The sequence below is a fragment of the Myzus persicae genome, unplaced genomic scaffold, assembly GCF_001856785.1.
Source record: "Myzus persicae strain clone G006 unplaced genomic scaffold, MPER_G0061.0, whole genome shotgun sequence".
In the NCBI taxonomy this organism is placed as follows: Eukaryota; Metazoa; Arthropoda; class Insecta; order Hemiptera; family Aphididae; genus Myzus; species Myzus persicae.
The window spans coordinates 179,414-195,978 of record NW_019103520.1 but is presented as its reverse complement, the minus strand read 5'-3'; the positions used below and the strand labels follow the sequence as shown (position 1 = coordinate 195,978).

Below are 16,565 nucleotides of genomic sequence, written 5' to 3'. Positions count from 1 at the left end.
ACACAATACTATGACTGTTTACACATACACTTGTGTAAATTAAACTTACAGATGAAGCAATTAACGTAATTGCATCGAAACCCTACGCAACGATATCATATAAGCGTGTATGTTATATTAGATGGTTTCGTTATTCCCACAAATTTGTAATTTTCTATTTGTTCCTACCTCATAAAGTTATTAACAATGCGTATTAGATTCGATACATCTGTATTCTGTACTGACTGTATTTTTTGACGTGATTTCATATTCGCATTTCTTATTTTGAACCCGCCTATGTGAATACCCGGCAAATGGGCTGTGCCTAGATTTCGTTCATCTTTACAAATCAAATTTTGTAATGACATAGAAACACTGCCCACCTGCAGACATAGAAACCGCTTCATACTCAGTCGATATAAAATGTTATTTCGGTGACACCAGGTCAAAATACAAATTAACGTTGAGCCGTGGTATATACACCAGCATGTATATAGTTGGCACTGCCGAATTTGCTATACATACTGCGTCGCCGCGCCGCTCAAATCCCATTGCCGCCCGCAAAGCCGTCGTTATTTTCAAAGCCTCTGGAAAATGTCGTTTCGGGTGATATTAATTGGGCTTTGCCGGTGTAATCGACCTGAACGCTGCTGCAGCCTTTCCAAATGATTTCTGATCCAACGTATTCTGGGCTAATATCCTTGATGATTTGCCTCGGTAAATTATACACGCTGCGTCAGTGGCATATGCGTATATACTACTGTCTATAAATACGTGCGTGGGTATATACGCTACCTATATAGGTAGTATGACATGAATGCACTGTAGTGGGGTCAAATTGTTACGCGAGCAGACTATATCTCCGGCGCGGGGTAAAATAACCACCCTAATTGGGACTGTGGTATATAAGCTCTGCTTTAATAGAGTATTAACATTTCACGGAATACATGGGATTTAATGAAATTCTATGTTGCAGAGTAGTGCAGTATTTTGTTTGCATCGGAACAGCTCTTGTCTTTAATTCATATATCATATTCAAGACAACGTGCGCGGCGCACGTAGGCAATATTATATATTCGTTTCCCGGTGACCTCAGATTTAATTGTACATTAAAGTAAATCCGAGAGATGGAATATGGGCGGGAGGAGGAAAAGATATTTGAGAACTACTACATAGGTGCATATCATATTAAATTATGTGATGTGTACATGTTCCATACGGCGATATGCTCGTTGTACCTAAATAACTATATCAAAGGTGAATTGAAACCCGCGGAGATATGAATATAACCCGGTGCATACTAGCTAGTGCCTCACAAAATAAACGAATTGCCTCCCATGCTTATCGCAAAACAAAAAGGTTAATGCACACTAGTTACCTCTGATGTTTAGGTAGTTAATAATTACTATATACGAGTTGAATCCAAAAAATTGCCTTGAATATGGATTGGAGTACACTATACTGAATCATATATTTCACTAAGATATACCACATTAATAGATGAATACTTTTCAATGTACATAATATATAATGTTATAATTGAAAACAATTAATATAGTATTTTATATTACATAATAATGATATAAACATTTGTTTTATAGGTACATCTACACTATACAAGAACCTAGATGGTTTTATTTGAAGTCTAAATTTATACAAATAATACACAACTATCAAAAATTATAAAAAAATAAGTCAATAAAAACAGTATGTTAATGCAATTAAAATTATACATAATGTATAAATATAATTTTTAAACAGTTTAAGAACCACTAATAAATGTATTACTTGTGCTTTGGGGGCAACTAGTACTAAATTCGTTTACGATAAAATGTAGGATACCTTGAAAGCTAATTATCTTATATAGTCAAAAAGTAATTATTGTAAAAACTATAACCCTTTTTGACTTCGGGAGGCAACTAGCACGCGAAAAAATAAAAATCACAAAATATTTGTGGTAGACTTGAACTCCACTGTCAATATCATTATATTAAAATATCACTATAGAAATAAACGCATATTTGTGTGCTTTATAACAATTGCGATGTTAAAATGTGTGGGGTACAGTCTGAGTGTTATTAAATAATATAAAATGGCATATTATATAGTATGGATAATTGTATGAAATATAACATAATGAACACGTTTATTTTTACAGTTAATATTTTACAAAGTGTGTTATTCGGCTATTTGAAGATAAATGGTTGTTGAAAAAAAGTCTAAAATTCTTATAGAACACTTAAGTTAATGATTTTAACACAATTAAACTTAGAAGTTAAGATTACTTTTTCAAACGTATTATAGTATAATAGGTCATAAAGGAGAAGTAAATATTACTTTGTAATCGGTAATAAGCTGATAATACCTATTAAGCTAATTGAAAAAAAAACAAGAGAGAAAGAGAGAACGTAAGAGAAAATAGGTAATAATTAATAATTCCACAGTTTAGTATAACCATCATAACCAGGTGAAAAAGTCAACAGACTTTTATGAAAGTTGTATAGTTGCATTGATGAAAATAAAAACCTCGTAAAAAAGCGACCTTTGTTTATATGATTGATTGTAACTAAGAATATCCATTGTTATATTACATAATCAATAGCTTTTGTTATTACAATATAATTTTATATTCAATGCATTCAAAAATTATAATTTTTTCCATACATAATAAACTATTAGCAACGAACAAAAATGTGCGTTACTAATTTAAATTCGAGAAATATATAGGTGAAATTCGAATGTATGTAAAACATAAAATACAATTTGAAAAAAAAAATAAACGCTCAAACTAACAATAATAAGACAAACCATTCGTATTTATCAAATCTGAGTACCGATAAATAATTTTGGTACTGTACAATGAAAATCTTTATTGCATCTTATTTAAAAATATAAATAAATAGTAGAATTTTGTACGATATTTTTTTCACAATTTTATGGAAACAATGAATTAAAATGCAAACCAAATACATATTAAGATAATTAAAAATATTAAAGCAGTTAAATACTTGAGATTTCTTAAAATGCATTCGAAAAAACCCAGAGAATAACGATATTGTCTTACAGTTGTTTTATATTACAGAAAAATAGTTTTAATTTTATGTCGACCCTTAGGAATGTAGGATTGATGGTTTAATAATATTATAGTATGTGGAGATCGTAGATTCGCATTTTTAAATGTCATAAAGTTTGCATTAGATTGATCGGCTTTCCGTTTTCAATACTTAATCCTCCTCATCGCGTTCCTCGATATCCTTTTGAATAATATATACCAATCCAGTAAAATATTAAAACTGTACTCTGAAGATCGATGAGAGTGTTGAGACCGGGTCATGAAAGAATTTCTCTACAAACATAAATCTGCTTTTCAAATTAAAATCCTGAACCTAGACATTTTTGTTTCTATTTATTCATCACCGAGACTTACAAATTATTTTCCGTACCATAATATTGCTGTGTTCCTTACAGCTGTTTACAAATATTATTTTATCTACGAACATAGTTTACAAGTTTGTTATTATAAAGTAAGTTTATGAATTGTTCATCAAATTAATATAATTAGTATTAAAATGTACAACTATACGATTCTCACCGTTGTTTGTAGACGTACAAAATAGGTGTTCGTCGAATGCTGGCTAAATGCCATGTACGAATAATTTAATTATAATTATTAGATTAATTAAATAATTTATTTTAGTAGATGAATCATATTAATTTACTTCATAATTATATCAATAAACATCATTACATAAATTACATAATAGTTAATACATAATTATACAGGTACTTAACTACTTCATAGTAAAGTTCCTTTAAAGCTGAATCTTCGCTATCTCGGATATAGGAAATATATTATAGTTCCAGATTACTTAGAATTATAGTGAAAATGGTCACTGAATTATGTTAGATATACTGAGATCGCATATTATATAATATGCAGTCTCGTAATAAATTTTTAATAATATAAATTATTTTGTATACTGGTGATTTTTGAACTCACAATATAAATTATTTTGTATAAGCTGTGTATTTTTGTTGTCCAAGCTTAATGTTACTTCGGTTAATAATAAAATATACAAATTTTATTTTTGTGTATAATTTAGTGTAGTATCTGTGGACTTTCAATTAGCACAGAGTGATTCGCCAAGCGTACTCACTCCCATGTTTCTTTAATTAATGAATTCATCGAATTCTGATTTTTATACTATAATTTAGGAGCATCCTGTGGTGATACAAACTTATGTCCTTCAAATGAGAAGATTTTCACAGCAAATTATTTATTGGATATTTTTTTTAAAAATTTAATGCATCTTATTCAAAATTCAAATGAACAGTTTTTCAGTTATTAAAATGTTCGTATTAAGGATAAAATTGCTTACAAATAGTTAATAAATAATTTTTCCTTCCAATGGTTTTTACAAGTTTAGGATTTTAGATGTAACATTGAATCTAGTATTTGTTATTACTTAAGCCATTTTTACAAAAAAATGTATGTTGATAGATTAATATCAATCACTAAAATTATAAGTTTACTATAGCCCTTATATCCTATAAACTCATTATCGTGGACCTATTATCATTAGTACACAAATTAAAAGAATTCAAAATGTACTCGTACGTATTTTCATTAGTATTGTGTGTTGACAGGAAAAATAATCCTCAACATTGTTAAACTGTGCTTCTGTGACTGTGTTTTGGATTCTTGTACGTAATTGTTATTTTGATATTTTGGCGATCGAGTATTATAGCTGATAATATACATGCTTGTAAAAAACATTAAGAGTAGGAAGGAGCTCATTATACTTCAAGAAACAAAGCAAGAGTATAAATTAATCATGTTTTAGGCCATTATGCTTCCAATTTATGCCCTCAATTATAATATTATTAATATGCTGTTACATAAATTACAATAGTACTAAATGGGTACAAAAACAAAGATCAAAAATGACACGAAGATTACTAACATCAAATTAGAATGTATTCCCTAATTTATACACGATAACAATTTGAATCTTCATATGTAAGAAGCCAAACGTATATAAGTAATATATAATATACTATGATACATTATAAAGATACATTACGCTAATGACCACAGAAAATTGAAGTAAATCCTTAAAAAAATATTTTTTTGAACAACACTATATAGTGTATTTATAACTATATCGTACATAATTTTGTTTTCGAAATCAAAATACACCCAAATGCAAAACTGTTATATCGTAAAATATTACAGATATCACGACGTCTGTATAATATTATGACGCATACAGTATTCACTACCCTTCTGCAACGATGTTTAGTATTTACATCCCGTGATGAAAACAAGAATTTCGAAGTAAAACTTTAATTTGACATTCCATAGAAATTATAATATATTCTGTAGTATATTAGCAATTAGGTATAGTAATTAATTCCAGATATGGCCGCAATTATAATGGTCTAATCCTTGAAGGGTGAATTATCGTTAAAAGTAGTGTTGATAATATTATATTATGTTTATGATTGTGATGGGCGAATAATTTTGAATCCAATGCCTACTCCACTATTGCATCGACGACCTACCAAGCTATTGTGATTTGCACATGGACATTTTATTGTCTAGTTAATATTCAGTTTAAATACGTTTATGAATTTGGTTGAAAATTGACTATCACTTATAATTTACGGAGTAAACTTGGTTCGAAGTTTTCATTGTTATCCGAGACAACACGAGTTTGGTGGTGCACAGAGTGCTGTATTGAGTTTCAACGAAATAGAGAAGTAATGTTATACAGTATCATATTTCAGCCTCGCTTTCTGACATGTTAAAACAGTCGGTACAGTGTTATCAATAAATGCGTTAAAAATTAAATAAAAAATATATCAGATGATTAAAATTTACTTCAAACTCTATTTTACCTATCTAAAGTTATAAGGTTAATGATGACCGACCATTTTTTTACCGAGGGCCGTACTAAAATTTCTGGGTGGACCAAGATATTACATTTTTCTTTAAGAACTTAAGTTAATATAACTAAATAAATTAATACTGGTGACGGATAATGGTTTTCGTGTAAATTGATAAATAGGATAATGTTATTTTTATTATTATACGAAATATCGACGTATCGACGCACACCGTTTACGCTGCATGAAAATTATTTTCGTTTTTAACCTTAACAGTGTAGACTATAAATTAAGATAAGTAATAGGAAAAGAAGAGCATTTATTAATTTATATTTATTTTACATAGGTAGGTTCCATTTTTAGATAAATGTGAAATAATTTTTTTCAATTTTTCCATTAACAAAATGTTTTCTTTTCAAATACTTTTAAAGGCCGTAGATTATTAAATAAAAAGAAAGAAACATTATATACGTAGCTAAAATAAAATAGTTTATAATAATATACAGGATGGGGTATAAAATTTCAAAATTTTTGAAATTAAATTATAAAATAAATAAATAACATATACATTAGGATGAAATAGGTACCGACATAACATGTCATTAATATAAAAAAAAAATATTTCTTCATAATGACCTCTTCTTAAGCACTCTTCTAATGAAACCATCGAAGGTTGAAATGAACGCTTAGCAGCCACATAATTATTTTTGTATAACCATTTTATTCCAAAGTACGTTGTTCACCACTTCAGGTTTACTAAAATATGGTATATTTTTTTAAGCACGGTGGATAATCTACAATGGTTTTAGTGACCGTTCTTATCTTAAATCATTATCAAAAAACCTGCTTTTTTAATCGACTGTTTCACTGCCTCACACTGTGTGAATAGTAACAACTTAAAGCTGCTTGTAAATCAATATTAAGTTGAATATAAGCAATGTTAGTGCTAGCTACGATCGGTTGACTACGCCGCATGACGATTATTATGGGGGACAATATTATTATATTGAAGTAAAAATTAAATATTTAATGAGATTTTTCTGTGTCATGTTTTCTTTAGAAAGCTTTTATTATAAAAGCCGAGTAGTTTATGGTGTAAATGTATACATTAAAGAGCATAATGTGTTTAGACTACTTAAAAAAAATTGTACTAACAATGAGAAATAACAAGGAGGTAATCATGAAATGTCAACTGGTGTCTCATAAGCTATTTACCCTGTTAAATTATGTTTAAAAGACGAGACAATGTTGGCATAACCAGAGGTCGAGTACAAAGGCTATTTCAATTATTACACCGAAGTTCACATAAAGATTTTACGACTAAAACGGAAGAAAAAAACATGGAAAAAAATTACAAACAAAACATGAAACAAGTTTATAACGTAAAGCACACTATAACGTAGCAATAACTTTTTACAGAAATTTAATTGAGAGAGGAATAACTTGATAACAAAACAAGAAAACATTTTGAATTGCCCCATTAAGGCAATTGTAAGACTCTTAAAAATATTATTTTCCCCCCAAAAAAATGAGTATAATGAAGACAACAGACGAATAAAAAAAACATAATTTTTGGTAATTTTATGTTTTTAATATTTTTTGTTTCATGCAAATTAATATTTAAATAGACCATATTCGAATATTATATTTTATAAGCTACAAGTTTGAATGAGTTTTCTTGTTGGTATGGAAGCGAACACGCCTAATCACCATAATATTACAATATTATAATTTATTATATTTCATCTAAAGTAAAATTTATGGACTATGGTATGTCAAAAATTGATTTTTGTGTAAACAATATTTTTATTTTACAGCAATTTTGGTTTTGTCCAAATTTAATAATATAAAACTTTTACGGACTTAACGAAATAAATAATTATGCTGTATGTTATGTATATTGTATAAGTAATATAACATATACGGTGTATCAATAATGTTTTCTATTTTGATTAATGATGCCCTTCAAAAGTATTCAAATATTTGAATATTCTTATTTAAAGTTATTTTAAAAAGAAATGGACACATTCTTGTGTTAATCAAGTCTTAAACTTTTTACACGTACCATCTGTTCCTGGGTGATCCGATCAACTCAGATATTGGTTCATCTAAACAGTTGATATCGTTGTTATGCACTGTAGTTTCTGATTTTAAATTACTGATTATATTTATAAATATTATATCAAGTTTTTTAAAATACCAAAACTTTGAAAGCATGACTAAATAAATAAAAATTTAGGCATTTTAAAAAGGTAATATCATCGAACGAATTATGTTTAAGGTAAAGAAAAGTTATTATTCAGAAAGTAATATGTATTGTGTTTAAAATATTTATTGAGATTATATGTTATGTATATTTTACATATTGTACATCATCATATACCTAATGGCCTAATCTAATACTTTTAAGTACTATTAATATAATATAGGCACAATAAAATCTTTTTTTACGCTTTAGTAATTATTATAACAAATTATAGCTCAAAATGTTAATAATTCATTGTTTCTACTTATTCATATTTATTTAGCATCTAACTATAGTTTGTATTCAATTCTATGGTATATTAAAATACTTTTTTTTATCCAATAGTATGATATACCTAACGCTTAGTCACCAAAATTACTTGTTGAGTAAATTGCTCATTTGTTGAATAATAAAAAATGTGTCTATGTAAATAATAACAAAAAAAAATAAATTATACATGTATTAGGTGTTTCGGAATTGGCTATATTCATTGCTTGTATTCACTATACAAACGTTTACCCTGTTTAAGAAATCTTCACCTTGTGAGCTATTTGTATAATTTATACTCATCAAGAAAAGTCTTATACATAGGTAAATCAGACAGACATGTTCGAGATCAGCGATATGCCTATCAAATATGGTATTTAATTATGTAAATACTTATTCCACCGTGAATATATTAAAATACGCAGGGACGGTATATATTATACAAGCTACACCGCGCTCGTGGTAAAACGACGAGTACCTATTACCTGCTAATTTAGTTTCTCGAAATCTTGGGCACGCAAATACCAAACAATGTTAATTCCGGAGCAGTAAGAACGGTGGAAAATCGATATCACGTGTTCCGTTTTTACGGCATACTTCCGTATGATATTAATATAACATTGTTATAATATTACGACACGACGCTACACGTTCATTTCACGAACCTATTACAAAAGTTTGCTTACATATAATAATAATATGATGTCAATATGTCATATTACGATGTCGCAGAGTATAATATACATAAGGAAATCTGCTCGAATGTGGTCGGACGAAAATGACGGTGGCGACGACAGGGGTTGATTTGCCTAGTGTTTGCCGCACGATACTACCTATACTGCCTAGTAATGTCACGCGGAAAACCACAGCGGTGGGCTCGCAGTTTAATAACAATTCACCCTCATATCTGGGTTGTTCGGATTTATAGTCACGACCGATCGTGCCGCTACGTAGAGAATTATTCAAGTATTCAACGGACGGTTGCGGTCAAAGTTCTATCCATTCATGTTATATTATGATAATAGCGTACACGTAGTTAGCGCAAGCGAAGGCGAGCTGAAGGAGATAAAGTTCTTGGCTCAATTATTATGCGAGTGTAAGTACGGATGAGGTATTATAATTTATATTAGGTATACCTTTTATAGGTATAGATGAAGATAAGTGCAGTATTGTATATTAAATTGTGTAAGCAAAAAATCCATAAGAAAGAGACTGGACTACTACTTACGTACTATCGAATGAAATGTAGAAAGAAAAAAACAAGAAAAAGTGTTAAAAATCTTCATTGTACTGCACTGAAAAATTTAAACTTTCCTCTACTCATCATAATTCAGTTGGTGATCGGTACCTATGTAGGTATTATAATTGACTGTGATAATATTTAATAATAATATAGTGTATCTACAACGAGGACATTGCTTACCTGATTCAAACGATATCTCACTGATCATCATCCATTTATTGGCAAAAAACAGTTGTAGTTTAAGGAACCTGCCGGTCCGGTGGTGAAGTTTGACAGTGACTTTTCTGGCTTCGGGCATGATGGTGTCAGCCGGGTACGTGTACGACACGGGTTCCGGGAAGAAGTGTTCTCCGCCTACACTGAAATAAGCTTTGGCATGCGAAAAGACCTGAAAAAAAAATACGTCACATTATAATATTATACGATATATAATATATTATTGGTAATCGGTATGCGTATGTGAATACCTCCTATACAATAAACTCAATGATTTGGACAGTTACTGTTTTTGTACAGCAGTGGATCAGATTAACGTATATTAGCTTTTGGTTATTATAATTTATTATGCGTATATGAAACTTGTCTTCAAGCTTAAAATATTGAAATTTTCGTTAGTAGGTGTCTCAGAAATCAGACAAAAAAGAACGTCTTCGAGTTTCATAGAAAGTACCAATATAAAGTACCAGTACCTATATTCTTATTGTTTCTGAGTGATGAGTCACTATTTGCACGGTGTATACAACAACGTGTAGATATAATGTAAAACATATACATTTCTGTGTGTTTGTGTGTGTTTATAAAAAATAATTCTAATTTTCCACAACTTTCCGAGAAATATCTTTGAAATAAACAAACTTTTCATGTACAGATTCGAATAACGTGTTGTCTTGTACACACTGTACGTGTATACAAACTGAAACTTTGCATACATATTAGGTCTTCGACTCACACAAGTTCACATACATTTAAAACAGAGCACGTATTATACGACCATATCGTTTCTTATTCGATTCGTTGTAGTCAATTTCAATAATATGCTTCACACGAAATAGAATAGAATCCATTTACAAACGGCTTAGGAGGTGGGGGGTCGAGATTGACATTAAACGCGGCGGCCGTCTGACTGTCCCTTATTATGCGCGCCACTGCCCGAGGCATCGGCTATCTTTCAGAATCTCGACTTCAACCGCCTTCAAAACGTAGTAATAGACACCAGTGCCTATTTTACTTAATACCTTATATACAATATACTATATTACAACAGGTCAAGTGCGAGTGCATAACTACCAAACGACCGACGCCTTCACCGAACTACCCTGTACAGGTACTATGTGTAGTGACGTGTTAACAAATATACCACCTGGGAGCATATTTTAAAAACCCTTCCTTATTAACTTTTTACCCATCACAAACAAAATAAATAATAATAAACGCATGTCCACATTGCTATAATATTTAAATTAATGTAAAGATCATAAATAAACTCGGCAACACTTTTTATTCGCTTTCCACTAATACAAAAAACTCCGAACAATAAAATATTGAAATAATCTTTTGGCATCAAACTAAACTGTACGCTTGTTAATCCATCGGGCACTGATTTTTGCATTGTCCCATTGTTTGAAAGTCATTACCACAGGTTTGTTACCGGGCGATGTAGGTACAAGTAGATTATTTTAAACTGTAAATATCAAATTCAATAACCATATAGACACATGGAGTTATAAAACGGAAAAAAACAAGAAATATACCAATAGAAGAATGTGTTTTGTTATAGGTATAAATGTGTAACATTTAAACTTAAAAATAGTGAGAACGAAGTAGAAATACGTCAGTAAAATAATTATTAATCGAACATATTATTATTTACGCTACTATGGAAACAATAATATCTCTAAAGCAGCACTGTTGAGCGGTAAGCGCACACAATAACGACAACGAAGGGCTGTCATTTCGTTGAATATAATAAATATAATGTATTGTATTTAAGTATTAAGTATGTGGTCGGACTTGCCGAAAATAGGATCCTATGACTGATATGGTCAACAAGTACTTACTGAATTTTTAAGAGACAAATCATTTTTAGTATAAATAAATAAGGTTATTAATTTGTTTTAAATACTTTCAGATGATTTAAAGTTTACATATTATATATATATTAGAGAATGTTTACAAAAAGTTTAATAAATAATGTATAATGTTTTTATTCTTATTTTAATTTTAATACGTTTATGATATTTATTTTAAAATTAAATGAAAAACTTTCAAATTCTTAAAAGTGGAAGTTTTAGATCAAAACGTAATAGTAATAACTATTAATATTGTAATATTTTATTTACTTTGTTTAAAACGTATTTAATATTATTGGTTCTTAAAGACTTTCAGTTAGTTACATGAATAACTATTGATAAATGGAAACTGCATAAATGTAAATATTTTATTAAATTATTTTAACAAAATCTGTTTCGGTAGATTAGACAAAATATAACGTGGTATAGTAGATACGACTAAAGTGATATGTTGATTAAAAACGACTGAGACGTAAAATGATTGTCAATAAATGTTAAGAAGTATTTTGCTAACCATGCTCAGTCCACAATAATTTTACATTGTTACAAGATCTAAATTATTTAATATACATAATACTTAGCTCTGTTCAAAATTGTTGTAGTGGTTGCTATGATAAACGATAATGCAATGTTTTTAAAATATTTTTCAAATGTATGGTAAAAAAAACCCCACGTTATTTCACATTTTCGCAGAGATCATTAAATCAAGGAGAGTTTCAAACACTTGGTCTCTGTACATAAACTCTGTTTGGATTTCTTAGAACATCATAACTTATTTCACGGCCAAACGTATAGGCTACCTCTGCATTCTGCTATAGTTCGTAATTTACATTATTAAATTGAAATTGGATGTCCAGTGTTAAATTTATATTTTTAAATTTAAGATTTGATTTATATTGTATTGTTAATTTCATTTCAAATTGGACATTTAAATGTTGTATTAATATTCTCTTCATATTCAATGTGTGGTGTTGGAATTTAATAATTATGTGTTCAATTATGTAGTTTATTCTATGTCAAACAAACAATATTGCGTATACATTATACATTCGTTTTTTTTAAATTCAAATATTAAATTTAATATGACGCTTAGTCCTCAGTTATTATAATATATTATAATTTATAATGTTGGAAGTATAAAAATTATCCAACGTTGTTAAAACAACATTGTATTCTTATTTCTTATTTCTACTGATTAGAAATCAAGTATTCTATTTCGAATCACTGCTTAAGAATATCAAAAAGTTTTATTTAAAATAATAGGTAATCCAATTTTGTTAAGTATATATTATACTCACATTTCTACTGATTGAAAATTAAATGTGGCAGTGGTAATTTAATATTTGCTTAGAAGTTTGACCATTTAACAATTAATAATAATATCTCAGATTGTTACCGTTCCTAACTATATTTTAAACTCATTTTCATTTATTTCTGACATGTTTATTTTTAAATTTTAGTTTTAGATTTTTAATAATAACTGTTTTTAAATAACAATCGTCGTGTGACTCCCGATCGATTTGTTCTGAATGACATTACTTATGTAATATTTGACCTTGAGTTGTTTAATGAAATGTATCATCATCTTCACTCCTTTTCGCATAGGTATCATACAATAATAATAAGCAACGTGTAAATTTAATTGGCCCTTATAGAACTGAAAATGATGTTTGCAATATTGTTCTGTTGATACAACTGATTAAGCGATGACAATGTCTTCTAACTACACATAACGAGCATAGGTAGGAGACAATTTTTTGGAAACTTAACGAATAGCGCAGGCGTAAATAATTGGAATTTGCTCGGCAAATGGATTTTATATTTTTATATAATATATACCCACACATAAAATGTATCTTTAAGTGTACATCACACTAATTACTGTCTGTTCGAAGAAATGCAGCTTTTTATTGTTTTTTTTTTGTCATAGGGTCAAAAACATCTAAATTATTAAGCAAAAACAAAAATGTTTTTTGATTCAAAACGTTTTGAATTTGGCTTAACAAAGTTAAATAAATTAAATTAAATATTAGACGGATTACAGCTTCTCAAAATGAATTGTTTATCTTTATTTATTTCTCTTTCAAAAACAAAGGTTCAATATGAGAATATATCGGTACCATCTTCACATAATTACATAACTTTGAACGAACAGTATTTTTTTAGAAGCCAAAACCAATATTATATTTATTTTTTCAATTTTATTATTTATCTGTAGCCGATGTCAATAAAAAAATCATGTAAGAGAAATAGTTTGTTGTATTATACTATTTTATGATATATTTTTTTTTTTAAAGGTAAATGTGATGTATGTATTGAAAATAAAACTTTTATAAACTTATACACTTTAAAAACCAATAAAACTCATATTAATTGTCGAAAGCCATAAAAGTGAGATTGGCATTTTTGATCTCAAATTTCAAAAAAATGATACGTCGTAAACTAGTAAGCGCCATTGTTAAATTCTAAATAAAGTAAAATGTTCTATTGAACAAATGGAATTTCAAACCAATAATCATCGAATCTTAAAAATCTTTTTTTTTATGTACCTATAATATATAGGCAAGGTTCATGTCCATATTGATTAAAATGGGATACAAATTACAATGTACCTGCTAATTGTTTATAAAAAAATATTTCTATAAATTCCAATAATATTGTTGAACGATTGCATATATTTGTAAAATTACAAAACTAATAAGTTCCTAAGTACACATAAAATAAACCTGTTAATAGTAACTAATGTAATTCATAATTTTTGCGATTTGAAGAGTTTAGAATTCAGTTGGGATGTAATATCAAACTTTAACATTAAAAATGCATTATATATACAGGTACGTAATAAAATAATATAATTTGTACTAAATACACACATACAGAAATACGATTTCAATCGATTTCTACTTTACATTTGGCACGTCAACGTTAACAGATTTAAGTGAAAATAAACTTACTTGAACGCCTTGACGAAAGTCGTTGTTGGAGTGCATGTACAAGGCGGTGAAGTTCCTGACGATGTCAAACTCGAAAGTCATTTCTACTGATGACCCATAGCCCATAGTGTCGTTTTTCCATCCGACCCATTCGTTGTATTCTGTGGAAAACGATTTTGTTAAATGGCGGGGAAAAAAGAATGCAAAAAACAGCATTGAAACCGATCATTGATAACGAATGAATAGAGTACAAAATACATACATAATATATTATACACATTACACTTATACTGTTATTAACTGACTTACTTTTCACGAACGGTTCATCGATTCCGTATCGACCGTCGCAGAGTTGTCCCATACCGCCGACCAATATACCGCCTTCCTCACGACCATCGTAACCCGTGTCTTTTACATCACCCTGTATTACCGAATAGCTGATTACACCTTCTGTGGAATAAAGACAAAAATCGGTATCCGTTATGTTAATTTATCGAGTAAATTATCTTGTTACGATATGTGTGTGTTTCTTATATTATTATTATTCTTAAACTTAAACATGCAGTTTACTTATCGTATTTTTTAAAACACATGTCATTCTTTGTATTTTCTATTATTGTCATGCCATATTATGAAACCTAACGAGAAGTTGATATCCCAAAACAGTTTTTTTTTATGTCGTGTATACTTCGCCACGTACCCATAACTATAGGTCAACATAGAATTAAATAACAAATTACTTACAGTGAGTACCTAATATTTCGTTGGAAATAAAATGTTATATTCTACTACGTCGTTAACTGCAGTGTAGTTTATTCTCGTCGTTCCTAAGGTGTTCATTATATTTAGAGTTAGTAAATTGTAAAAATTCCTAAAATGTGAAAACCTGTCAAGACAGTGAAATTTAAATCTGAATGCTTATAAAATATTTGGCACTCTACGGAAAGCCTGACTTGAATGTATTAAAGTGAGTCGCATTATTCAATTACATAGAATTGTATTCTGTGATTGTTTCAAAATTAAAATTCCTTGCAGTGAATTACACAAATTTCTTTGATATTATTTTCATTAAATTCAACAAAAAAACCTTCAGTAGAGACCATAATGACTTCATTGGTTTATTACAGCAGTATAATATAGTATTTATAAGCACCGAAAAACTATCACATTGAATGAAATTTAATTCCTCCGAAAAAAAATTAAATATGATTTAAGGTTTAGCCTATCGTACAAATTATGTACACTATGAGTATCAATGAGTTCGTACTTACTAGTCAAAAGTTTCAAATTGTATTCAAATCCTTTATAAATAGTTGAACGAGCTTGTAAATAAAACGTTCAAGTTATTTACTTTTGAAGACAAAAGCATAAGTGTCGAACAAAATAGTTTAAAAATGTTTATACCCTATACCTAGTCATGCAACAGTAATACGTTCATGTTAAATAATAGTTTTACACATTTCAAAGCGTAGTGGATAATTTCTTCTTTTTACTCGATAATTGGTAGATAATATGACAATTTTATCCCAAGAATGACCGCGTTGTTTTCTTTTTTGTTTTGGTCATTAACAAAGTTGTTGAATTTTTCAAAACTAGTTAAATTGTCTTTTTAAGGTATAGTATAAATATAGATATAATCTTTAGTAGAAAGATGTTTGTGATGATTCCGTGCGAGTGTGTGATACGCATGGGCCTAATACAGAATATTTTCAATTTTTATTAATCTATTTATTTGAAAATATGCAGTTTTCATTCGGTATTTTCTTTTAGTACTATCTTCGTTATAGACGTTTCAAGTCTTAAGATATTTGTTCATTATTAAGGAAAAAAAATGTCATCAAATAATTTATGAGACTTATATAATATGTAAATATGTACAAATAACCTGGTAAAATCACATAGGTACTACGCTAAAAACTCACATTATTATTCAATATTAG

At 29.0% G+C, this 16,565-nt stretch overlaps 1 protein-coding gene across 2 annotated transcripts in view; it reads right to left on the bottom strand.

Moving 5' to 3' along the window:
• LOC111034654 (discoidin domain-containing receptor 2) overlaps positions 1-16,565 on the bottom strand; it is a 246,444-nt gene that overhangs the window by 57,806 nt on the left and 172,073 nt on the right. For both annotated transcript variants that reach the window (XM_022315962.1, XM_022315961.1), the window contains exons 6-8: positions 14,935-15,075; positions 14,647-14,786; positions 9,804-10,011 (exon numbers count right to left, since the gene is read on the bottom strand). In XM_022315962.1, coding sequence (XP_022171654.1) covers positions 9,804-10,011; positions 14,647-14,786; positions 14,935-15,075 — 489 coding nt within the window. The remainder of the gene's footprint in view (positions 1-9,803; positions 10,012-14,646; positions 14,787-14,934; positions 15,076-16,565) is intronic.